Source organism: Parasteatoda tepidariorum, chromosome 11, assembly GCF_982258835.1.
Source record: "Parasteatoda tepidariorum strain Cologne lab strain chromosome 11, Ptep-v5.0, whole genome shotgun sequence".
Classification (NCBI taxonomy): Eukaryota; Metazoa; Arthropoda; class Arachnida; order Araneae; family Theridiidae; genus Parasteatoda; species Parasteatoda tepidariorum.
Window position 1 is genome coordinate 15030332 of NC_141765.1, and position 25573 is coordinate 15055904.

Consider the following 25573-nt stretch of genomic DNA (forward strand, 5'->3'; position numbering starts at 1 on the left):
GCTTGCAAATATTGTTGCAGCTTTTCTAAAGTGTAATCACGGTAATTTCTCGTTCCAGGTATTTTTTTTATAACGTCTGGCCATTTTTCTGTCGAAAAAAAAAACGACAGTGCATTTTTTTCTTCATTTTCCGTTTATTTGTTATTAATTTTCAAAATTTTTTAACGCTAGCATGATATAATTGTTTATTAATATGTAAATAAAAAATTTTGCACTTACGACAATTGTTTTATCAACGTCTTTGCATTTCACAGCTAAAGTTTCCACGCACAGTTTTCGACGTCCGACGTTCTCGGAAAGTTGTTGACATTGGATAAACAAAACACACCCTGAGATTGTTTTAAAATTCGAAAAAATGTTTGTAGTAATAGAGGAGACTTATATCTTCAAATGCCACACATTTTTAACGTGAAAAAAACATAGTACTGAAAAGCAGCACTTGAAAAGGGCCAAATTCGAATTTGCACAAAGTAGCCCCACATGACGGTATTTTAAAATTTATTTTGTTACATGAATTAAATTTAATATATAAATTATATTTATAATTTTTTGTAAATTATGGTTATGAAAGTTGAATTATATTTATTTAATTTATTCTGTTACAGTGTGAAAAAAAAGAAGGATCACTCTGAGTATACCTTTTGATCTAATGATCGAATTTTCCCTTACTAGGACTTAATGGCTCGAGGAGGTGACCTAAAATATGCTAATTAATTAGCGCAGTCGATATTTTAAGTTACGAAATCAGACACAAAAACGTACCTTCTTTGAATACATAATCATAAACATACCTTTTTTTCGGCGGATTTGGATTTCTGACACCCAAAATTTAGGGAGTAGCCGCAATCTGGGAAATATGGTCCCAATAGTTTGGTTAGATTAGCGATCCAAAATTTGGACCCCAAAATCTTAATTTTACTTTTTGCATTTTTCGCCATGTCTCGAGAGTTTTTTAAGCGAATTGAAGAAACTTTGTGCACAATTATAAAATTCATTTATTTAAAGATAATTGCATGCAAAAAATAATTTTTAGTTAGCATTATAATTTTTTAATTTTGTATTTAATATTAGTAGAAGTTTTTTTAATTGTATGGTATACAATTTCTTACATAATTTTAAGGAATAATATTTTGCATGACAAGATACTGACAATACTATACGAAGTCGAATAGTTCCTAAGAAATCGAATTTAAAAAAAAAAGGTCTTATTTTAAAAATTCAATTTCTCAGGAACTATTCGATTGATTTCACTTAAATTTTGCCATGTAAAGTTATGTTCTTTAAAATGCTATAAAAATTGTATATCTTAAAATTTACATTTTTCCTTTATTGTTCAATAAAATGATTAAAAATAATTGAAATAATAAATATTTACTGAAATTTATTTTTGCGTGGAATTATAGCTGAATAAACGAATTTTACAATTGTGCGCAAAATTTTTTCAATTCGCTTAAAAATTTCTGGAGATATGGCAAAATACGCAAAAAGTAAATTAACCTTAAGTTGTCCGAACTGTGCACCGCTCTTTTGACCAAACTATAGGGAATACATTTCCCAGATTGTGGCTATTGTTGAGGTCAAGAATCAAAATCCTTTAAAAAAATGGTTAATTTATTCAGAGAAGGTATGTTTTTGTTCCTAATTTCATAACTTTAACTATCGCATATTTAAGGTCACCACTTCAAGCCATTAAGAGATATGTGAAGATCAGATCATTAGATCAAAAATTCTTCAGGATGATTTTTTTAACCACTGCATAGTATTGTAAATTATTAAGGACTTTATTACAAAAGACCTTAATAATTTACCAATAATTACTATAACTACTTTAATAAATATACCATACCATATCACATACACAGTAAAAAAAATAACTACTACTTGATTAAAAACAGAAAAATGTTTTATTTAAAAATAGATAGTGTGACAACCGTATAAATAACATAAGCTGAAACTTGTAGAAAACAAGTTTACTTTTAGAAACAGTTTGCAGTTTTCTAATTCTTAAAAGAAAAATAATTACAAAAAGACTTTTTTCTAAGCATTAATAATGAAAATGAGGTTCTTCAACTGTGACACATTTTTGAAAATTAATTCGATTGAAAATAGAAAGATACCTTATTTAAAAATAGATAGCACAACATATACATAACAGAAACAGAAAATTGTAAAAAAAATAAATGTTTTTTTTTTAATTTCAATTAAAGAACATTTGAAAATTGTCTTCATTATAATGTCTTCAGTTTTAATTGTTAGTCACCCTCAAGGCGAACAGATATACATTTGTCCTTATCAGTATGACGTAATTGTAGCCAATAGTATTGGAACAAATATTGTGAGGAAATAAGAAGAAACGAAGCCATCCCATGAAACAAAGAATGGCAACATAAGTAAGCTAAAGAAATACTTCTTGTAAAAGCCTTTCCAGGTTACAAAATAAACAAACATCACTGCAATCAAATAACATTTTACTGATGGTTCACTATTTGTTAACCAAAATGCCATCAATAAGCAAACGATAATGTATTTTAAGTATGAAGTCAACTTAAAAGTTGGCTTTGAGGATTTCTTACGTTCCCCCGACAGTGGATATCGGACTCGTTCATGTGCTGTAAGAATTGCTTTTCTGGCCCCATCCCATTTATGAGGACCTTCTAGTCTATATTGATACGGCAAAGCTGGACCAAACATAACAGCTTTATATAGTGATATATCCGTAAAAAAGAGCTTCCACATGTTTGGTTTTGCTCCAATTTCTTCAGCTATTTCATCCATGTATTGGACATAATCCACTCTTACCGACATCTTTTCGTGTGGTGCGAATCGTTTCAAATTTTCTTCATAACGTTTATTTATACTTTCCATCATAACTTCTTCACTTGGCAAGCTGCATTTACCACTGTAAACTTGAGCAGCCCAACGACACTGCATTTCACCCAAAGGAAATCCTGGTCCAAAAGGTAAGAGAAAACCAATTATTGCTAAAGTTGGATGTTTCAAATGAGGAGGGTAGACACATTTGTATAAGTTTATTTGACCGTTATCAGTTGTTAGAATGCCGTCTTCCAGAAATGGAAAACTCCATTTATAACCGGTAGCCATTATTACAACATCAACCTCTGTGACTTGAGTTTCATTTTCGAAAATAACACCTGTTTCTGTGAAGCATTTCACATCTTTTCGCAACACTACAGAACCTGTAATGAGTTTGCTACCAATTAAGTCATTTGTTGCTGGATCTTTTGATAAAGCATGATAAGCAGGCTTCAAATTGTATAAATTGTGGTTGAATTTACTCTGTAATTGAACTTTTTCGAGATACCAGCTGCAAAAGTTAACTCCAACAGCAGCCTGAACTGTACTCATAAATCTTCGAAGCATGCAGTAATCAAAAGGCAATCCATAAGGCCCTAGTCTTGGTAAGATCCAAGCTCCATTTCTTGTACTGAGATATACCTGTAAAAAATTTGAAAACAAAAATTAGTAAAATAAAGTTTAGTAAACTAAATAGAAGCTGTTTTTCAAAGGTTCCTTCGTCATATGAAATGATGCTTTTTTACGAATAATATGATATTTTCATAAAAGTTTTTAGTTCGCTACAGTTACTTATGACTGTCAGGACAAGTTTAGCCCATCTAAAGCCAGGGCAGTCTATGCTTATTCTGAAAATGGTGCAAAACGTCTTTGCGGAGAAAAGCCGCAGTTTTGTAAAGATGAAAAGCGTTATTGATGGTCTAATTTTTTAATATTTAAAAATTAACTCCAACGCTGCCTTATCTGGGCTCATAAAAATTTGCAAAATATGAGAATAAATTAGTGAATTTCATAATTTTCATTTATGTGGAAAAATGTTGCGATTTTTAAAAAAGTTTAATAACTTTTAAAATATTTAAATTATTAGTCTGTTATATGAGGCCCAGATAATTCTTCACGGCAAGACGACATACATAGTTTAAAATTATCACTTTACTTCAAGTGTAAGGCACTTAAACTATGGCTTCCTTATTTTCCTCGGCGACAAAGCTTTGAAAAACCTTGTTGATTGATAAAGCATTAATTTAATTTAACAGTGTTTTTTGAAGCTCTTTTAACATGGAAAATAAAAAGAAGCTGCAGCTTAAGTGACTTACAATTAATACCTAGTTATAATTTTTAACTATATGTATCATATTGCTACAAAAAAAACTTATCTGGGATTTAGAACGGACAAATAGGTTAAATATTTTAAAAGCTGTTAAACTTTTTTTTTAAATCACTAATTTGGCGAGATTTTTCCCTACAGATGAAAATTTTCAAAATCAAAGAATTTTTCCTAATTTTTATGAACCCAGATAATGCAGCGCTGAACAAACTTTTTAAGTATTAAAATATATTAGATTTCTAACGCTTTTCATTTTCATAAAACAGCTGCTTTTCTTCATATGTTTTGCGGCATATTTAGAATTAGAATTGAGGGCGCTGGCTAAAGATGAGTTAAACTTGACCTAATCGTTGCAGACTCACAGTAATTATGAAAATAGCATATTATTTGCGAAAAAGTGTTATTTCATATGGTGACAAAGCTTTCGAAACAAAGCTTTAAATCTTTATTTGCATGCAGTTATGAAGTTCAAAAATTTTAATCGTATTTCTTAAGTTCAGAGACTGATATACGTACGCATTAAATTGCGAAAAGAAAATAAATTAAATATATCCCTTAAAAAACGCAAAATACTATAAATTTAAACTGAATGAATTAAGTTAGATTAAAAAAAGCAAAATGAGATTAAGAGTAAACCCTTTTGTTAGGTGAAAAGTCAAAATATATATTCAAATTATGTCGCTCATTTTAATTAATCTTCTATTCAGCTAAAAAATGCCTTTCAAATATATTTGCGATTGATATTTGCAAAGGTCAAACATATTTCATTGAAAAACGTCTAAGAACTTTCCCCTATTTTTATTTTTAGCCTATCATTTATTTATTTATTTTTTCAGATGTACATGAAAACTACTAGTTAATGAGAAATATACATGTTTGGTAATAGGGGCAATCTTAATAGATTGAATGATTGATTTTAATTTACCAATTAACTAGTGTTAACTATTAATTTGGTAATGAAATCAGACGCCAAAACCTTTCTTTTGGCATATTTGGATTCTTGACTGCCAAATTTAGGGAAGAAAGCCTCAATGGGAAAAATATGGTCTTAATAGTTTAGTCAGGAGAGCGGTCGAAAGTTTGAACCTCTTGGGGCAATATTTACTTTTTGTATTATATCTCGGAAGCGTTTTAAGCAAATCACTAACTTTTTACACGCAATTACAAAACTCATTTATCAAAAAGTAATTCTAAAGAAAGAAAACTAATAATTATTTATCATTTTATTTAGTCATAGTTGAAACAGTTTCGAGTTAAATAGAAATATATATGAATTAATAAATAAGAAATTTTCAACTGTATAATTGTAACTGACAATGAACAAAATTTAATCGAAATGGTTAGAACAACTTTTGAGTTATGAAATTTACTAAAAAAAGTTTTATTTTTAAACTTTTTCTCGAAAACCTTTAAGCCGACTTCATTTAAATTTTTGCATTTTGTCATTAATGTAATGACGATAAAATGAAGTAAAAATTCGCATATCTTGCAATTTAATATTTTTTCGGCCTATTATTAAATAAAGTATCATAAAAATATTTAAATTATAATTATTATTTATTTTTCATTGCACCGAAATATCTTCAGTTAAATGAGTTTTACACTTGCATGCAAAAAGTTTTCGAGATATTTTATTTTACAGCCGAAGTTGAACAGCCGACCCAATTATGAGTTTACGACTATCAGTGTTCAACTTCATAGTTTTGTAATTTTGAACCCAGCACAGAAGAGAAGGGAACTCTTGAAACAAGCATTGGGACAAACTAGTCTTCGTGGAGGACTTTTCGATGGAACTAACCCTCGTTTGTATTACAGGGTTAGGAAAAACACGAAAACCCCTCACTGTCAGCTCGACGACAAGGAGATTTTAACCCATGATCTCTCTACCACTGAGAATATTCACGTCAGTGAAAAGCGGGAGCAGAATTGTCATCAACCAGCTACTGCTGGGATTCGAACCTGGGTGACCTCATTGGGAGACGAACGTTTTATCCCCTGAGCCACCGCGGCTCTAGTTTTCGATGTATGGTGAATTATGCTAAAAGTTTAAATAGCATTAAAGGGACAAAACGAAAACATCCTTTGCATCCAAAGAGTGTTCCGTAAAGACCACCCTTAACATGCATTTTTAGAATCTTCATCAGACATGTAAGCAATGTATACGCATTAGTGGTTACAAATTAATATCTAACTGAGGAATAGATATCCAAATTAATTTATATCAGAAAACATAAACATCAGAAAACATTAAATAAAAATTATAGACTTTAAAAAAAATCTCAACCTAAGGAGTATATTTACAAATAATAATGCATTAGAAATATTTTCGACTTAAAAAATTTATTTAAAAAAATCAATTGATTTAAATCAATTGATATTTAAAAAGTATCACAATTACAGTAAATCAATGACTTTTTTAAAAGAAATAAAGGTAATTAAGAAGCAATATTAATTATGATTTAAATCATGCCAACCCTGCTGTCTTCATGCGCTATAATTTGTCAGATTTCTGGGGGCCTTTTTGTTTCTTTTTCTGGGTACGATATTAATTTGAGAACTCTAATATGTATGTTTCTCTTTTGTTTTCCTTTTTTATAAGGATTATAAAAATACACATTAAGAGTGGTCGTTGCGGAACACGCTGAATTTTTCAATTCGACTCATCACTTATACAAATGTCCACTGTTTTATTTCAAATTTAAATTTAATTAAAATTATTTGCAGAAGTACGTAGGATTGTTTAATTTTATGGTATGCAGTTTTACTTTTGAAATATCAAATTTCTGGTAATTGGGGAGGGTTGTTTTGGGATTAAAAAACAAAAAAAGCGGATTTAATCCTGGTAAAAGCCGTTGTGTCAAGGAAATTATGCGAGCTCTTGCACTGTGTGCAATAAAAAAAAAGTGAAAACACAAAATAACTTTTAATTTTCACATACTAGGACTCAATGGTTCGAGATCCTAACCTTAAATTTGTTAATCGGTTAATTTGTTAATAGCGTCTATTTTCATTAAGATATGAAATTAGACAGAAAAACAAACTTTCTCGGAATAAACTTTCTTTTTATTAAATATTGTTCTGGATTCGCGATTCACGAAATATAGGGGGTAGCCTTAATTTAAAGAATAGGGCTAGTTTATCCAAAGACCATGTAAAAATGTCGATGTCTTCTTTTACAAAAAATAACCTCTTTTTCTGTAAAAATGTGTTTTTTCTGTTTGTTTGTTTCTACAAGCAGCGGTAATGATCATCGCCTGGTAAATGCACCTTGTAAAGGTTAGATCTCCTGTTTGAAGTGAAAGAAGGAAAAGATAAAGCGAATACCACCATGCTCTTGTTAAGAAAAGCATGTTTTATACCATGTGAAAAATAATTTTTATTAATTATTTATTATTTTTAATTGCTTCATTGAATAGTGTTAAAAAAATTAAAATGTAAGGTAAGAAGTTGTGACTCAGAAGATCAAATCTAGAGCTTTATCACTCATATAATGAACCTGACATTATTAACTTTATAAAACGACAAAGAATGAAATGGGCAAGCCACGTTATCAGAATGGACGAAGACCGTACCACAAAAAGAGTTTCCAATGCCAGACCAGTTGCCCCACGAAAAAGAGGCAGGCAGATTTTGAGATGGATAGATGGCAAAGAGAAGGACCTTTTGATCTTAAAAGCAAAAATTGGAAAACACTACCAAAAAAAAAAGGTTAGCCTGGAAAAAACTTCTTGAGAAGACCAAGACCCACCCTGGGCTGTCGGGGCATTGATGATGATGATGAAAAAGTTCTAACATCATCTTAAAGTACATAATTTTAAATGATAAAATACAAAATATGGACGAAATCGACCGAATAGTTCTTGAGCTATCCGATTTTTAAATATCGTATATTTAAAAATTTTATTTTCTCAGAATTATTTGAAGAATTTCGTTAAAATTTTTTATTTTGTCATTTTGGATAACCAAACTTTATAATTCTGTGCTAAAAATTTTCGAGATATGGAGAAATAAGCAAATAGTGAAATTAACAATAAGGCTTCCAAACTTTCGACCTCTCTTCTGCCTGAACAATTTTGACTATATTTTCCAGACTGGGGCTATACCCACCTCATATTTCGAGGTTTAAGAATAAAAATTCGACAGAAAAAGGAGGCATTGTTTAATCGGCGAAAGAATGTTTTAGTGTCTGATTTCGTAACTTGAAATATTGTCTGCACTAAAAATTTAACATATTTAAGCATACTTCCTCGAACCATTAAGATTGTACGTGGAAATCCGATCATTAAATTAGAAGTTATTCAGAGTGTTCACACTTTCTTTTTGTTTGTGCACTGTACATAGCTATTCGCATAACGAAATTAATTACAATTTGTATTTATCTCGTTCTAACTAAAACTATTGCAGGCTCTACTTTTTCAGCCTTACACACTGCGAAAGAAGAAAAAAAAAGACCTAATCAAAGAAAAGATGTACAGCAGCATTTTATTTTAAAAATTGCTTTGCAAAAATTAATTTTTACGATTCACTAGTTATAGTATAATAAAGGACATTACTTAATAAACACTTCGATTACTAAAAATATTTCAAAGCATACTTACTTTTTCCGTGCTTAAGTTATGTCCCCTTTATATTAATTTTATCCACAATATTTCGAAAAAATAAATAAATTGAGATGAAATGATTAATACTTGAAACTATGATTTGTTAAGTTGTTAGAAATAATTTTGAAAAAAAAATGCTAACAAAACTGACGAATGCTATGAATAAAAATTACAAAATCAATCCTGACTTTATCTTAAAATGTATAGAGGTTGAGAAGTCAGGAAAAGAATAACTGAAATATTCATTCTACATAAATATTTATTTTACATCAATATTCATACGCAATAAGATCCATTTTAATTTCAAAGAAAAAGCTACTAAATCCAATCAAACAAAATAAAATTCATTTCAAAATCTTTTAATTAAAGTGAAGAGTAGATCAAGAAAAAAACGTTATAAAAAGTTTTTTTTTCTACAAATCACTTGTACAAACTTTTTTTAAAATAAAAATGTAAATAATATTTTATGTGCTAAATTTATGGTAATAGGGCACTAAAATTTAAGTTCTATGTTAAATAATTGTCAATTTTTATAGTCATAAAATAAGATTTGTGCTTATTTCAAAGGAAATGAATTTATCATACAATTTTTCCTTATTGCAAACGCACAAGAAATAAAATGTCAAAAAATATGTATTGAATGTTTTTACTTCTTTTGCAAGAAAATGCTTTTTTCTTCAAAACTTTTGTCATGCAACACTTAAATAATTACATGAAATCAAAATTTATTAAGCTTGTTTTTATTGTTCCTAATGACATTTGGACAAGCCTAGCTCACCAGCCATTGCTCTAGAAAATTAAGTCATGAAGGATCGCCTTTCATTTGGCAAGAGAGTAACGCTAAAGAGAAAATGCAACTTAACTCAGAATCCCACGAATAGATGGCAGCACCACTTGTTCGTGAGGTCACTTTAGCAATTTAAACATAGATCTGAAGGGTAGGAAATTTTCTACATATCCCTGTACCCATGGTAATGCTCAGCAACCGACCATAATTTAAGTGCTTTAACCGCAGGGCTACAGCGACCCAAATGTTATTAATTCTTCTCATAACTTGCCGATTACATCTGAATTACCCATATATTGCTAGTCTATGGATGCAAAGTACTCTGGAAGTTATAGTTTTTAATTTTGTTTCGCTATAATTTTTTTAATAATATTACTCTAATATGAACACTATTAAATGCTTATAAATAGATTTAAGTAAGCATTAGAATGGAGTTTCTAGCTTTATCAAAAGATTGTTTTATCATTCTTTACTGTATTGGGTTGATTGTCGACTAAGGACTTAAAGGTCACAGACGGGCATAAGTTAAAAATAAACTTTTATCACATACTTTACATCTGAACTTAAATTCTCCTCCAGCCTTGCTAATAGTCTCCAGCTATTTATTATGCTAATAATCTAATGGTCTAACCGTTATAAGCAAATCAAAGATTGCTCTGAAAGTTTTATTATACAAGATGGGGCAAAAAAACTCGGACAAAGTTATTACATCATAAAATAGAAGTTAACTAATTTCTTTTTAATTTGCGTGTTCATTTTTTTTTGTCCACCACTTTAAATATAAAATATTTTATAATATAGGGTACCCCATAAATGTTGCGACAAATTTCTAGGAGAAGTAGGACACATCATAAAGATTAAGAATTACCTAGGAAACCACGACCGGAAATGTCATCCTACGCTGCTGGGGGCACTTTCCTATTATGGACATGTTGTTCATGTGCCTTTGAACTTGATCTTTTATTTCTCAAAAATTTTTAATTCCATGTTAATTTTATGTGACTATTGGTTATTTTCGAGAGTTTCATTAAAATAGGCTCAGAGATGCTTTTTTATCGTAATTTTAGGCGAGCTTGTCCAGTTAGTCGCCAAATCATTAAAATTACGATAAAACAGCTAATACTGCACTTATCTGAAAGCAGTTTTTGAATAGAAAACAGAAAATCAAGATAATTTAGATGAATAAAAATATCTGATGTTCAAAGGCACACGATGTAACAGTACGTAATAGGAAAGCGAACTTAACGAGATACGACAACATTTCTGATCATGGTTTCCTAGGTAATTCTTAATCCTTATGATGTGCTTGCTTTACTTTCCCTAGAAGTTTGTCGAAACATTTACGGGACACCCTATATCTCTCTTAGTTTACGTATTTATTTACTATTATTTTGGTTTTTTACAATATCAAGCAAAAAATCTGCTATTTTAGAGCTGTTAAAGCAATGAAAACGCATTCGTTTACACTGTACTCAAACGTTGTACAATAAAGTTTGGACTCTATAAATCAATCGCTTTGGCTAGAATGGGATAGATTAAAGGTCCTGCGGCCCATTGCTGAAAATTTCAAATATTTGCGCCTTGCAGAAGGTGGCCACTTTGAAGCAATGAAATTTATTTATTAGTAAAAATCTACTCATATTATTATTTGTTATATTTTGTTAGTTTATTTATTTTTAATGAAATTGAAACAAAAGTTGTTTGTCTGGGGTATTTTTTTGGCGCACCATGTAATGATTAGTTATTTTTATTTATTTGTTTATTTATTTTTGTAAATTTGAATCTTGTGATGCCACAATTGGCATTACATATTTATTTCCTATCTTTTAAAATATCTTTCATTACTTAAGCTTATTTTTATTAATGGAAATACATTTAAAATAAATCAAAGACTTAATCTCTTAAAACGAACATAAAATATTTATTTCTTCTCTTCTAGATCAATGTAATGGATACTTTTTATTTCACTACTAATGCAGACTTATTTAAGAATAATCTAAAGATTTTTTTCAATTTATTAATTTTCACTATCATTTTTAAGATGTGTTCCAGAACTCTTACAACAGCACTTTGTTTGTAATCGCGCAGAATAAAAAAGTTATCACCTAAATTATTTTTGTTTTAATGGCCGGATTTTCTCAAACTAAGTGCCAATCTCAATGGTTCAAAAGGGAAGCTTCGGTGTTAACTATCAATTAATTAGTGCAAATTATTAGTTAAGTTACGGCAAAACAGACACAAAAGTGTACTTTCTCTGAATAAAGTCTTAATTCACGGGAATCAGTAGGGGCAATCTGGAGCATATGGTCCTAATAGTCCAGTCGGTCGAAAATTTGAGCGGTCGAAAATTTGAATTCTTTATTGTAAATTTTACTTTTTACGTATTTCTCTTTATCTCGGAAAGTTTTCAAGCGAATCGAAATATACTTGCACTCATTTATAAAATACGTTTATCCAAAAATAATTTCATGTGAACAATGCATTTAATTATTTATTATTTTTAATGATGGTCAAAAAATTTTGAATTGTAAAGCATGCAAAGTTTTACACCATTTTAAACTGTATAATCTTATCTAAAAAAATACAAACTTGCACGAAACTGATGAATTACGTTCCAGTTTTGTATTTTGGCATTTAAATTTAATTTAAAAAGGTGTAAAAATTTTTGTACCTTACAATTCAAAAATTTTTCAACCACTATTAAATAAAACGATGAAAAAATCATTAATCAGTATTAAATTTTTGTAATGAAATTATCTTTGAATATACAAATTATATATTTGCGTGAAGAAAGTATTCAATTCGATTGAACTTCTGGTGATGTAGCGAAATACGAAAAAAGTGAACTTAGCATATAGGGTCAAATATTTATTATTCGGCTTGACTAAATTATTCGGACCAAATGTTTAGATTGCGGCTACCCCCATACTTTCATGGTGATCCAAATTCGTCGAAAAGCGGTGAAAAAGTACATTTTTTGTATTTGTTTCCATTACCTAATTAATGTAGTTAGCATTAATTAGAATATTTTAAAACCATTGAGATCACTTAGTTCGTAAAATTCTAATCATTTGAACAAAAGTTAAGACTGAGATTTGTTTTTATTTTGCCTACTATACAAAGAGCTATCCATATACTGTACCATAAAAGTTTTGAAAAATTTCTGTTCTCTCCATAGTACGCACTCCTCTATACCCGTGCGTGCATGAATCAGTCATGCGCGTTTTTTGTACAGGACTCCATCATTGAGTTTCAAAAATTTAAACACATTTTCTCAAAAAATATATAATAATACACTATTAGATTCTTTTTTAAAGCACCAGTAAACAAGAGGTCTTACCTGGGAAGAAACGTTACTTATTTCAACAGCAGCATCTAATCCAGAGCATCCAACACCAATTACTAAAACTCTCTTATCTTTAAATTGATCGCATCTTTTTAGACTATGAGTATGCATTATAATTCCACGATATTTATCCATTCCAGGATACTGAGCCATTTTAGGATAGGTAATGTGACCTACACCAACCATAACTCCATCAAATATTTCATCCGTTATTTCTACTGTTTCAGTATTTTTAACTGTTGCGCACCATCTACCAGTTTCATCATAATCTGTAGCCCGCTTCACTTTTATAACTTCTCTGTTGTATGTAATATGCTTGAAACAATCAAAATGTTCTCCAACATCCAGAAACATTCTATAAAGTTCAAAGTGGCGCATGTAATTCGGGTATCTTTTATCTGGTGGAAAGTTAGTCAGTGCTCCCATTTCTTTACTATGGTTAATGACAGTTGTTGGCATAATTGAAGGTATACCCATGGGGGTATCTTCCCTATAGTACCATGTTCCACCAGGATTTGCTGTTTTTTCATAACATATCGGTTCATGACCTTCTTCTTTCAAACTTTTGATAGATCCAATTCCACTGAATCCTCCCCCGATGACCAGGATTCTCTTCTTAGATTCCATTTTTAATTTTTCACCTATTAATTAAAGAAAATTTTATTATTAATGTGATATTGTTAATTAATTTTCATACGTTTGCAATCCTTTTTTTTTAAAAAAATCGAAACTTTTAATTTACTTTAAATATTTATATAGTTCTTCTTTAGATAACATAACAAATTTCAAATTGGCAAGCATGAAAATAATTATTTCTAAATTTTCTGAACTGATACTTACAAGTTTTAAAAGAAGAATGTTTGCCTATTATTTGTTTCTTACATTGAACAATAGGTTTTAACGACATTTTTTAAAGTATATAATATTTTATAATAATATTTCCCGCAAATTTGCTGGTAATTACGCCGCCATTATTTTAAAACCACGCATGCGCAAGTTGCGCGTCATTAATAAGTTTAAGTAGTTATACGGCTTCTGGTCTGTTACGATGCACATTCATTAACTGCAGTATATGTTAAAGATACTCCTGCGTTGTTACCTTATTTTATTTTAAATGTTATTTTCCTTATGTGTAATTAAACGTAACTTCGTTTCAATGTCGCCGCTCATCTGATCCATAAACATCCGCTAAATGTTTTTTGAATAAAACAAAATGTAAAAATAAGTAATTATTTCTAATAAGCTATGCTGTTTATGAAAGCTATATGCTGTAGTTTTAATGTTTCATGCTTTCAAATAAAATGTTATCCAATGATATTATGAAATTAAAAGTTTTCAAAATAAAAGTCCATTTTTGCTCCTACAAAAAATCACTCAATACTAGGGGTCTACGAATCATGGGCACCTGTTCATTAAGGTGCCAAAATATTGTACCCGAGACCAAATATTTCAGAAAAAAGCAATATCTTAGAAAAACATAATCTAAAAGAAATATTTTAGAAGAGCATTACATAAAAGAAATATTTTGGAAACGTTTGACACACAATGTTTTCGAAAAGCATAACGCAAAATCAAAATAGTGTTCATCAACTTTCTATTTCATTACATCCTATCTCTTAACCCTTTGACGCAATGCAGAATTTTCATTAAACATTTCTTTCATACTTTTTTCAGTATTTTTTATTAATTTAGGTCAGAATAAGTGAAAAATATTATATATAGAAATTAACAACTTATGGTAATGAAATGGGGATAGATCGGTGCGGATATTGACGTCCCTTCGCATCAACTGACGGTTCACTACCGAACAATAATTTTTCATATTTACACTTGCAGTTATTTAGATCTAAGAGTAACAGTTATTCATCAATGAAATTTCTTCAATTTGCAAAATTAATTATTTGTAAGTTTTTGAATAAGTGAAAAAACTGCAATAATTTTAAAACGTCTTCGTCTTAATCCCTCACCATTTTGTTGTACGGTGAGACCCATAGACTATCAACACTATATAATAATTTTGCAACTTCTGCGTTTTAATCCCTCGCAATAAGACCCATAGGCTAACAACAATAACTCTTTTTAAATAGTTTTGCAACTTGTGTGTTTAAATAAATTCACCCTTATGATGAGACGGATTAATTAACATCATTAACTTCGCTTTAATTTTCAAATTAGAGATGCACCTTGTTGGCCTGTCCCGAGGGGCATACGGTTTGGACCTCCTCCAAACCAAATTTTTATTTAAGTCTATCAGAAAAGCTAAGTTGCAAAAACTAAAAACAAACCAATAATTACATGCGCTTTACAGGCAAAGAATAAAGGAAAGTTTAAAAAAATAATGAACAAATAAAATGAAGGTTAAAATAAAAAGTTAAAAATATTTTTTTCCTGCTGATCAGAAAATTAAACATTAAAATCTACTCCAAATTCAGAACTAAATCAAGTCATTTAATCATTTAAAAAGTTTCTGGTTGTTGTTGTTATTGTTCATTTACGTCGCACTAGAGCTGTACAATGGGCTATTGGCAACGGACTCGGAAACATCCCTGAGGATGATCTGAAGACATGCCATCACAATTCAAAGAGTTTCTGGAGTCCGGTTGTAGTTCCAAGCCATCATTTTGTTGTCCTCTTTGATTTATTTGAATTCTAAAGTTATTATTATTATTTTTTTGTTGATAATTTCAATCAACGCAATTTTGATTTGGAATCTATTGCTGAGTAAATAAGCAAATCACCCCTACAATCCAGTCGTAGTTCCCTTTGACGCAGATGGGATATATTTTTTCTGACACTCGAATTGCAAGCAAAAATATATTTTGATATTTTTTAATTATAAAAAACTGTCGAATAGTAGGTAATTATATTTATTTTATTAGGTTATTATATTATTAGTAATTATATTTGTACTAATATTTAAAATACAAGAAAAAAAAGTAATTGGAATTTTTTTCATTCATATTCAAAAATTTTTCAATGAGTGATTTTGAGAATTAAAGAAGTTTCAATGATTAATAACTGTTTTTCTTGGATCTAAAAAGCTGCAAATAAGTGCAAATTTGAAAAACTATTGTTTGGAAATGAGCCGTGCTTGGAATATTTTACCTTTAACGAAGAAAAAGATACCGGTGTTTCATGCTGCAATTCATAACCATAAACTATTAAAATGCCAACTATAATATTCATTTATTTTGACCTAAATTAATGCTAAATAATGAAAAAAGTCGGAAAAATATACTTAATAAGAATTCTGCATCAAAGGGCAAAGAGTTAAAAACATTGAATACTGCTAAGGATAATCAAAATTTTAACTTTCAATTAAGCATACAAATGAAAAACACAATTTTTTGAGCATAGAAAATTTTCAGTTTGAACTTAATAAATTAAATATGCTTCTTACAAAAATGTTTTGTCATTTTAAAGGTAATTTGTATACATGTCAGTATTTACTTTTTTATAATATTTCGAACTCTTGGTGTACTATTTAAATTTAGTCAATACGTAAGATAACATTTCTAAATTAAAGCATTATTAAGAAATAAGTTTCATATATAAACTTCCTTAATGCTTTTTTAAATCCTTCCTACTTAAAAAAACAAACTTCAAATTAAATATTCTTATTCAAGAAAAGAAACGATTTGTATTATCTTTTTAATAGTGCCATTATTCAGCGGTAGATTTGGTTGAGCGACGCTAAGGGCTTTCACGGTTCAATGCGGTTATGTAAACAAATTGTTGAAACCACAAGGGATTTCATTCACCTTGTTATGTAAACAAACACATGCAATAAGTTACATCACAATTAATACAGATACTTTTTTTATTTTTAAAATCCTTATTAATAATAAAGTTTTTGGTTTTTACAGACCGTGACGTTGTCTTTCATTTGTAATTGCTTTTGTTATGGATACGGATATAATTTAATTAATTGCAAAAATGTGATTTTGAAAACCAGCAGAATGTATGTAATCTCAAGAAATACGTAAGACGCCATGACCTTAAATATTTTTTTAACTTTAACTTTTCCCCTTAGGCTGTTTAGTTTATTTGCTTTCTGTTAATTAACAGCTTCTTTTTTTAAATTTGAGCCGACAATTTAAAAGCTTTTTAAAAGAAGATAACACTTTAGAAAAGAGCGAAATTTTTGGTTTAAAAGCATGTTAATTTCACCTGTGTGTATAGAAGCATAGAACTTAATTTTTTTTCGCCCAGGTTTTAAAGGTAAAATCTGTTCTTGCTTTTTTTTCAAAAACTGATGTTTTTAGTTTTTAATTTTTTTAAAATTTTTCTATAACAGTCCTCGATATTCTGATTCAAATCAAATATGTATATATTTTGAGCAAATGGGATTATATTGTAAAAGGTGATTAATATAAAACATGAGGTTGGGTTTCGAAACACTTAGCTCTTAACTGTACCTTTATTGGAAATGTATGCTATGTTTTACTGAAAAAGTAATTTAAACGAACTTAGTTAAATGGCTGGGTAAAAAAGTTCTGAAATTTCATTTAACCAAAAATATAAAAACATAACCCTTTTTTTCAAATTACAAAGTAATGCAGCAATTTGTAGTAAAAACATAATTACATATTTAATTTTGTACATATAATTGCATATATATATATATATATATATATATATATATATATATATATATATATATATATATATATATATATTTCATTTATTTATTTATTATTATTATTTTTTTTTTTTTTTTTGCCTTTTCCGCATTTGGTGCGGAGGTTAGCCCGGTCGCTAGGGTAGGCTTGATAGTCTCTCCAAAAAGGGTTACTTCAACACAAAGTCTATGGGAAAAATTCTGCTCCTACCTAAAGTGGTGATAAATTGAGGAGCTCAATACACAGAGGTGATCTTTCTTCGAGGTTCCACAGTAACTCTGAATCCTGTCACTGTTTTTTATGTTGATAACATTTTATAGATTCAAAAATGCTAAAAATATTACTAAAAACGAAAACGCGTTGTTCTTTCATGAAGTACTCCGTTTTTAATAACACCAAACTAACAGCAATCAATCTTTTTTTTTTCATTGTCAAAACTATAAAGCACAAATAAAGCAAAATTCAAGTCTAGTAAGAATTTCGGGGCTTTCTCCATTCGATATATGCGTTTGATGGCTCATTTCATCCCTCATTGCTATAACTTTTCACGAGTTGTGTATTTTAGGAATAAAAATAGACATTTTTCAAGTATTGTCTGACTCATCTTTTTATGATCTTGCAGATAGTTTCTTTCATTCGATGGGCTGTGGTGCGAGTGTGGATGGAGATTCTGATTCACAGGCATCTCTAGAAGAGTGGGAAAAAATCCAGCAACAGCGACGTCGATCTTTTTTATCAGATGATTCTGACAATGGATCAGGATTAGGAAGTCCAACATTCAGAAAAGATATGCAAGATAAGGAAATGCGAGCACCTGGCTTTCAGGCAAGTATAGTTATGATTCAATAAAAAAAAATCCTGCCAAGTGTGTAGTACGGCAGGTGTATTTTAATAAACTTCATGTTATACAAAGTATCCAGAAGTAAACCTTCGGTCTTCAAAAAGAAAGAAGAGTTAAGGCTAAAAAAAAAAATTGTTCTTGCAAGAGAATTCTTCATGTGAAAGGGCATGAATTTTTGCTTCCAAAGTTCCTGATTTTAATTCAAAAAGTTTTCGACATGTAAGTTCCTTTTACCATCTTTGTAATATATTTATTTGTTTGGTTAATATATATATATATATATATATATATATATATATATATATATACATATTGAAACATAATTATTTTTGGCATCAAATACGGGAGCTACTCTTACAACCATAATATCATAATTTTTACGAAAATTTGTATTCCTCGATGAAGCGGTATTTCATCGAAACTACGTCGAGAAAGAAATGTTCATCCAGGTAAAGTAGGGTTTCTTTTAATGCCGAATTATGCTGGTCAGTTAATATAATAGAGAAATTTCGCAGCATCCCACACGTTCGTGAATGGAGGTTCTACTCAAGCTCTGTAAAAAACCAAGATTGTTCTGCCGCGAACGTGCTGTGCAAAACATGCGTACGCGAACATAATGCTAAGTGAAAATGTAAAATGTCTTGCATATTTTCGATAATACAACTGCGAGGGGCGATGAAAGCAATGTAATAAAAACCAAGACTGTTCTGTTGTAAATACGCTGAACAAAACATTCATAGGTAGGTTCTTTATTTATGTCGCACTAGAGCTGCATAATGGTCTATTGGCAAGGGTATGGGAAATATCCCTGAGGATGATCCGAAGACATGCCATCGTAATTTTGCAGGGAGAGGGGTGGTGTCTCCCCTGCTTTGGTAGACAGACTACCTACTCGCAAAGTCGAGCACTTTGCGGTAGAACAGCTTAACGATACCGCGCACCCTCGGTCCAAACGCAGACTAATCCAAGTGGTAATCCACCCGCACACTGTCTGCAACCAGTAGTGCTTGATTTCGGTATTCTGTTGGGAACCGTGTCTTAACGATCAGTCCACTACTTAAAAGTTTAAGGTAGAATTTTGTTTTACAGAAGTTATATCTAAGTCAGATAAATTGTCCCATTAAGAGAAACAAAACTATTGAGTCAAACATAACTCGTGTGGTAATGACAGACAATAATTTAAGGCAAAAAATAATGATCACAAATATAAGCAACTTATTGTAGTTTTAAGACCCGGAAAGAAATTATTATCTTAACGAGATATGAATCATTCTAACGATCGCCTGACCTTCATTCACAGTTCAAGGTGGATATTGGGTCGTCGCCCCAAGACTTAAAAGGTCTTTAAAACATCAAATAACATAACAACAGATAATGAGTTTTTAAGCTAATTTCTTTAGATTGCTAAATTAGTAATTTATAGCGTACACGTTCTTTTTAAATCGTACTTATATGTAAAAAGAATATTTTTTATCTTATTCTACGCTTATATAATTTGCTTGTAATAGACTTTTCTGATATAACGGAATAGATAGTCAATAGATTTTCAAAAGTAAATGATAAGTTCGCCTCGAACAACTTTTTTAAGGTCTCGTTACCTTTAAAGGGCAAAAAGTGTTTTTTCTAGCAAAATTTTTGATTTTTTTAAAAATATGTCTTAAGACCTGTTTTTTCCGTGTAATTTGACATCAAGTATAAGATAGTACTTAAAAAACTTTCAAAGTTACAACAAAAATAATGAATTAAACTCACTGAAAACAAAAAAAAATAACTCGTCTATTTTATAAATTGGAATCGTCTGCAATCTCAAGTATTTTGCTTAAAGTTATTTATTCAAAGTTTTGTCTTTGAATCTGTAAATTCTAATAAACATATTATGTTAAAACTTAATTATTTTGAGAATAGCGTGTTATTTAAATTCATTCAAACACTAGAATATTGGCAAATATTTTAGATTTTTTTTCGAGAGAAGGGGTCAAAATAAAGTTTTTCTTTTATAAAACAAAAATTAAGTTTCTTTTATTTAAAAAGTACTTTAAATTTTTAAATTTCTTTAAGCTAGTATGGTTTTAAAAACAGTGAATTTGTCAGACTATTAAAAGTTAATTCTAGTCATTAACATAATTTTCAGGACTTATATCGTCGTAGTATCAACATTTTTCTCCAAAATTTTGAACTAAATAAAATTAAATTATAAAAGTTCTTTGCACTGTTTGCAGGATTTAAATAATGCCTGTGTTTATGTTAAACTCCCGTAAAAAAATTCAGAATCCTAAGAAAAATTTTACATAAATTATAAAAGGTCAAAAGAAAAAAGTTTTACATACATGTTTTTTCGGGGAAATCAAAACCACTTAGACTCCTTTAAATATCAAAAGTGTCAACATTTCTAAAATAATTATCTCGTATACCTATTTTCATTGCGAATAGCTTGATCCTTAATTTATAAATATTTCTTATTCTCTTTTATTAACCCTTAGGACCGCAAATGAATATTTTTCCAGGAAGATGAATAAAAAAAAAGAAAGAACGAAGTACTTTAAAAATTTGTAGAATGCCTGGTGAAATTTGGAGGTTTTTCCAATAACCAGCCATTAAACATTTCTCCGTTTCCTTCTACAATTGATCAGGTTTTTCTTCGATTGTCATTCGTTAGATTTTTATATTGTTTTTGTCCTCGCCTGAATAATAATTTGCAACCACTAATGTAAAATTCCTTTTACATTGATGTTTGAAAAAGGATTCTAAAATTGTATAGTTATAATTAGATAGAATTATGCTTATTAAAATCTTTTGAGGTGCAATTAAACAGCTTGTACAACCAAGTAATTGTAAATTTTCTTTATCTAAAATTTCAGAAATTAAGTATGAAAGTCGTTAAAGTGTAAAATAATTCTTCAAATCATAGTTTAAAACATACTTAATTACATGCTAATATTAATAAACAATAAAAATAATAAACATACAAAATTAACGTGTAAAAATTAATTATATTAACTTAAAAAATGTTGTTAGAATACTAATAATTAACCTAATATAATTTAGTCTAATTTAACTTAATATAATTAACAATTCTGTTATTATTGGCTTATTGGTTATATACATATTTTAGATTTATTTTATCTGCATAAAACTACAGGAAATGCTATTTTCATTAAAAAGTTAGAGCAACATGGCGTATTAATAAAATAAAAATACGTAACCAATTTTCCAGCACTAGTTAACGTACCCGCGAACCTAAATTAACAATTTAAATATCAGTTTAGTTGCATTATATTTTCCCAATTTTGACACGGTTCATTATCTTCTCGAAGTGTGACCATTTTTAAAATTATTTTCAGGAAAAACAATTTTCAATATAAGCGTGTTTTGTAACATCTTATTTAAAGCTAAAAAAAAATAAAAAATGCGTGAAATAAATTTATAACATTCAAGAAATATTAAATGTTTCTAACGCTGTTAATAAAGAGTGGTGTATCCCTACCTTTTTTAATACATTAATGAATTTTTTTACATACATATACACCAATACAAGTAGTTTCTTTATTTTATGTCTATATTCTTATTTAGGTTCCTTATTCTTATATATTTCAATTTATTACCGTTGTTGAACAGCCGACTCAATTTAGAGTTTACGACTACTAATGTTCAACTCCGTAGCCTTGTAATTTAGAACCAATTCCACATGACAAGGGAATTCCTGGATCAAGCATTGGGAGAAATTTGCCTTCATTGCGGACTTTTTAATGGAACTAATCAGTATTTGCTTTACATGGAGAGGAAAACCACGTAAATTTTCCACTGTTATTTTGACGGCGAGAGGACCCATTATCCCATGATCCGTCTATCACTGAGGGTATTTTACGTCGTCACTGTTATTGGTGCAAGCCGGGTGAGGAATTCGTATCAATCAGCCATCGCTGGGATTCGAACCCGGTTCACCTCATTGGGAGGCAAATGCTCTATCCCCTGAGCCACCACGGCTCTTTATTCTTATATAAGTGTTCCATTAAGACCACCCCTAATATATATATATTTAAAATTCTGTTCAAAAACGAAAACAAAAATGTATACATATTGTATGTGACCAATTATTATTAACAGTAAGTTGAAAGACAATTATTTGAAACACCTTCATGTTTCACCTTCCGATTAAATCTGTTTTGATACTTATTATATGCATCTTTCTGTACTGTGTACTGCGATTTGCCATATTTGAATAGTTTTTTTTCCTCGGTTAAATATTAAGTTACGACTCCCAATGTGAATAAGTTTTTTTTTGTTTCCATTTTTAATGAAATTCTTAAAACCTGTATTAAGGATGGTCTTTCGGCAACACCATATATTTTAAAGTTATCATTAAGAACTGAAGAAATAATGACTAACTGTACGAAGATTTTGTGCTAACTCACATTGGCGAAAATTGTATGTTTAGAATTATTGTCAAAAATGTGCTCAAAAAAGAATTCTCGTTTAGAGGTCTAAAATTGATATTTAAGAGAGGGAAATCACTACTGAAAGCACATCACTAATCAGGAAAGTGGGACTAAAAGCATCAAAACATGTTTTACTAAAGGGCAGAGACTATCATTACAAACATTTTCAAATTTTATCAGACAATAAAGCTGGTTCTGATATTTTCAATTCAGCCTTCTTCAATAGTGGTTTGATAGTTTCGATCGTGGTTTTGCTTTTTCCTCCCTTATATGAATTTGCAACCCCAAATGTTTGTAATTTTTTATTACATTCGGAATAAAAAATTAAGCCCATTTGGGACTTTTGGAACATATATTAAGCCATTTTAAGATATATATTAAGCACATTAGTGGTTATAGAACACCCTATATACGAAATTGATTTGCAATAACAGTTTAAGCTTTAGATTTAAAGGAAGATACTAGTGTGATATTTTTGAAACTAAACATTTTTGTTCTTTTTTTTTTATACATAATGCAGAAGTAAGCACATAGGGGATAATTGTAAATATAAGCCTAAAATCTGAAAAAGAAGAAAAATAAGCGCTGTTCGTAGTGATGCGAGTATGGATGATATAATCATTCGCAAACCTTCATTTACAATTTTCCTAAAGTGCGTTTTTTGAACTCGCAAGCTCAACAGTTTCAATAATTAATAATAACAATAATCTGATTTACTTGCAAATATCACGGCATACTTACTTACATCTAATGAATTTTCCGTCATTCGTATAGGATTTTTTTATTTATATTTTGATTTTAAATCTGCATTAGCATCTCATTTAAGGAACTTTTAAAGAAAATAATCTTACATGCATTTTTTCTTACATCTTACATGTATCTTTTTTAAAGAAAATAATCTTACATCATATTTTTATTTATTTTGCAAGCTTTTTAAATTCAATAAAAGAACAGTCCTTTAACGGGCTTTTTAAAAGTTTGTCATAACATACTTGAGGGGATGATGAAAAAATTAATAGCTAAAACTCCTTTTTTATTAGAAAATATTTTTTTTTGAAAAAGATTTTGGTTTTGATAAATATTTAAGCTAAGTTGAATTAACTATTATTATTATTTTTTTAAATTTATCTTTTACCTTCTCGAATCTCTTTTCTCATGTAATAACAAATTAGTAGAAAAGAAAGATTTTATGCAGAAAACAACTTGAATTACTTAAACAATGTACGAGTCGTGTTCAGGAAAATCCTAAAAATTTTGAATGTAGCATAATATTTTTAAATACAGTAGACATTAAATTTACGCCCATTATAAATTTAAAGTAAATGAAGAATACGGGAAAATAGCGGTTTACGTCAATAAAACCTGATTCCTCAGAAAAAATGATTTTGAGTGCGGAAAGAAAGAGTTTTTCCATAATACGCCCCATCTTTACTGTGTAATAACTCTCGAGGAGAACAATTTTTTTTGTTATTCATTTGCCTAAACTTAGTAATCCTAAAAATTTATCGTCATCTGTTCGTCTTTGTTCTGTGAAAAAGGATCATAAACCGTTTATTCCAGCTTGGTCTTCTAATATAATATTTAAATCCACTTAGGGTTAACTATCTAATATTTTGCATTAAGTATTAGACTATTAACAAGCTCAAACAATCATTACCCATTAACTTTTATCAAATTTCGCAACAACATATTAGATTTTATGACAGTAAAATAACTGTAAATCGCAACATAAAGTGTATCTCGAAATACTTGAAATACTTATATTCCTGCAGTGCCTTAAAATATTCATTCTTATAAAATTTAATGAGATATACAACATTTCATTGACAAATGAAATTAAAAAAAGGGTATTATTTTTTTTGAAATTTTTTTATATAAAATATTTTCTATATATAGTTGAAAATTTAGAATTAAAGTCTAAGTTACAACTCAAGATAGATACAATTTTCAAGATACTATTTTTCAATCACGATCTTAAAGAAAATCTTCATATTAAAGTATTTAAAATTAATCGAATAAATTATAAATTAATTTTAAAATATTATCATGCTATTAAATTGACAAAAATTGCTGATCAAATCTAAATTAAATTAATTAATCAGATAAATATTTTACTTTAAAACAAAACATTTACTGAATAAAATTTAAAGATACCCTTCATGACTTTGAACCCACAGCCAAAGAGGAAGGTAAGAGGAACTTACCTCTTCATTGTATAAACCATGGATGATTAGTTCAAAAAGCATTTCATAGATATTGTTATGGCGAGTTCTGGCCAGGAAACTAGTTTGTCGACTGGTTACTTTTTCAAATCACCGAGAACTTGGTCAAGTTCAGACTTATTAGAGGAGAAAAACTACCTTTGGTAACTTCAATAGCTACTTTTTCTTTTTTTTTCCTCAAAGATTTCATTGTCGAAATATTGCGATATACTCTTTAAATGACTGGCAGGGTAATTATGCGATTGATGGAAATAAAAATAGCGAAGAATAAATGTCCATGTCATGTCGCTGATTTACGTCGTTGAAAAAGAAAAAATACTCTATGTGTTCTTTTAATGCTATTCAAAAAATGATGATCTTATGATTTGCCCAAATATTCTTTGAGGTATTTTACCTCTTGATATTATTGAAATAATATGAACACTCTGCATTTTCTTTAACATGTGTGTTAAAACTATGTATTCAAACTCCTCACAGCTTGCAATCACATGGTATAAAAATCATTCGTTTCTTTAATAACAATTTCAAAAAAAAATGTTTTCTGAACGTCATATGTTTTTTGAAAAAATAGTGGTTA

General features: G+C 29.3%; 1 protein-coding gene across 3 annotated transcripts; it reads right to left on the bottom strand.

The window, feature by feature from the left end:
• Positions 1–1885: 1885 nt before the first annotated feature.
• Positions 1886–25113, bottom strand: LOC107445077 (flavin-containing monooxygenase 5). 3 transcript variants are annotated; one of them, XM_043054005.3, is made up of 3 exons: positions 24979–25113; positions 12870–13516; positions 1886–3456 (listed from the first exon to the last, which is right to left on the bottom strand). In XM_043054005.3, exons 2-3 carry the CDS (start codon positions 13500–13502, stop codon positions 2293–2295), a joined length of 1797 nt encoding a protein of 598 aa, XP_042909939.2. In that variant the 5' UTR covers positions 13503–13516; positions 24979–25113; the 3' UTR covers positions 1886–2292. The 3 variants fall into 3 exon arrangements, with proteins under 3 accessions (XP_042909939.2, XP_042909938.2, XP_015914889.3); XM_043054004.3 differs by having other exon boundaries at positions 24929–25061; XM_016059403.4 differs by lacking the exon at positions 24979–25113 and adding an exon at positions 13716–13942.
• Positions 25114–25573: the final 460 nt, after the last annotated feature.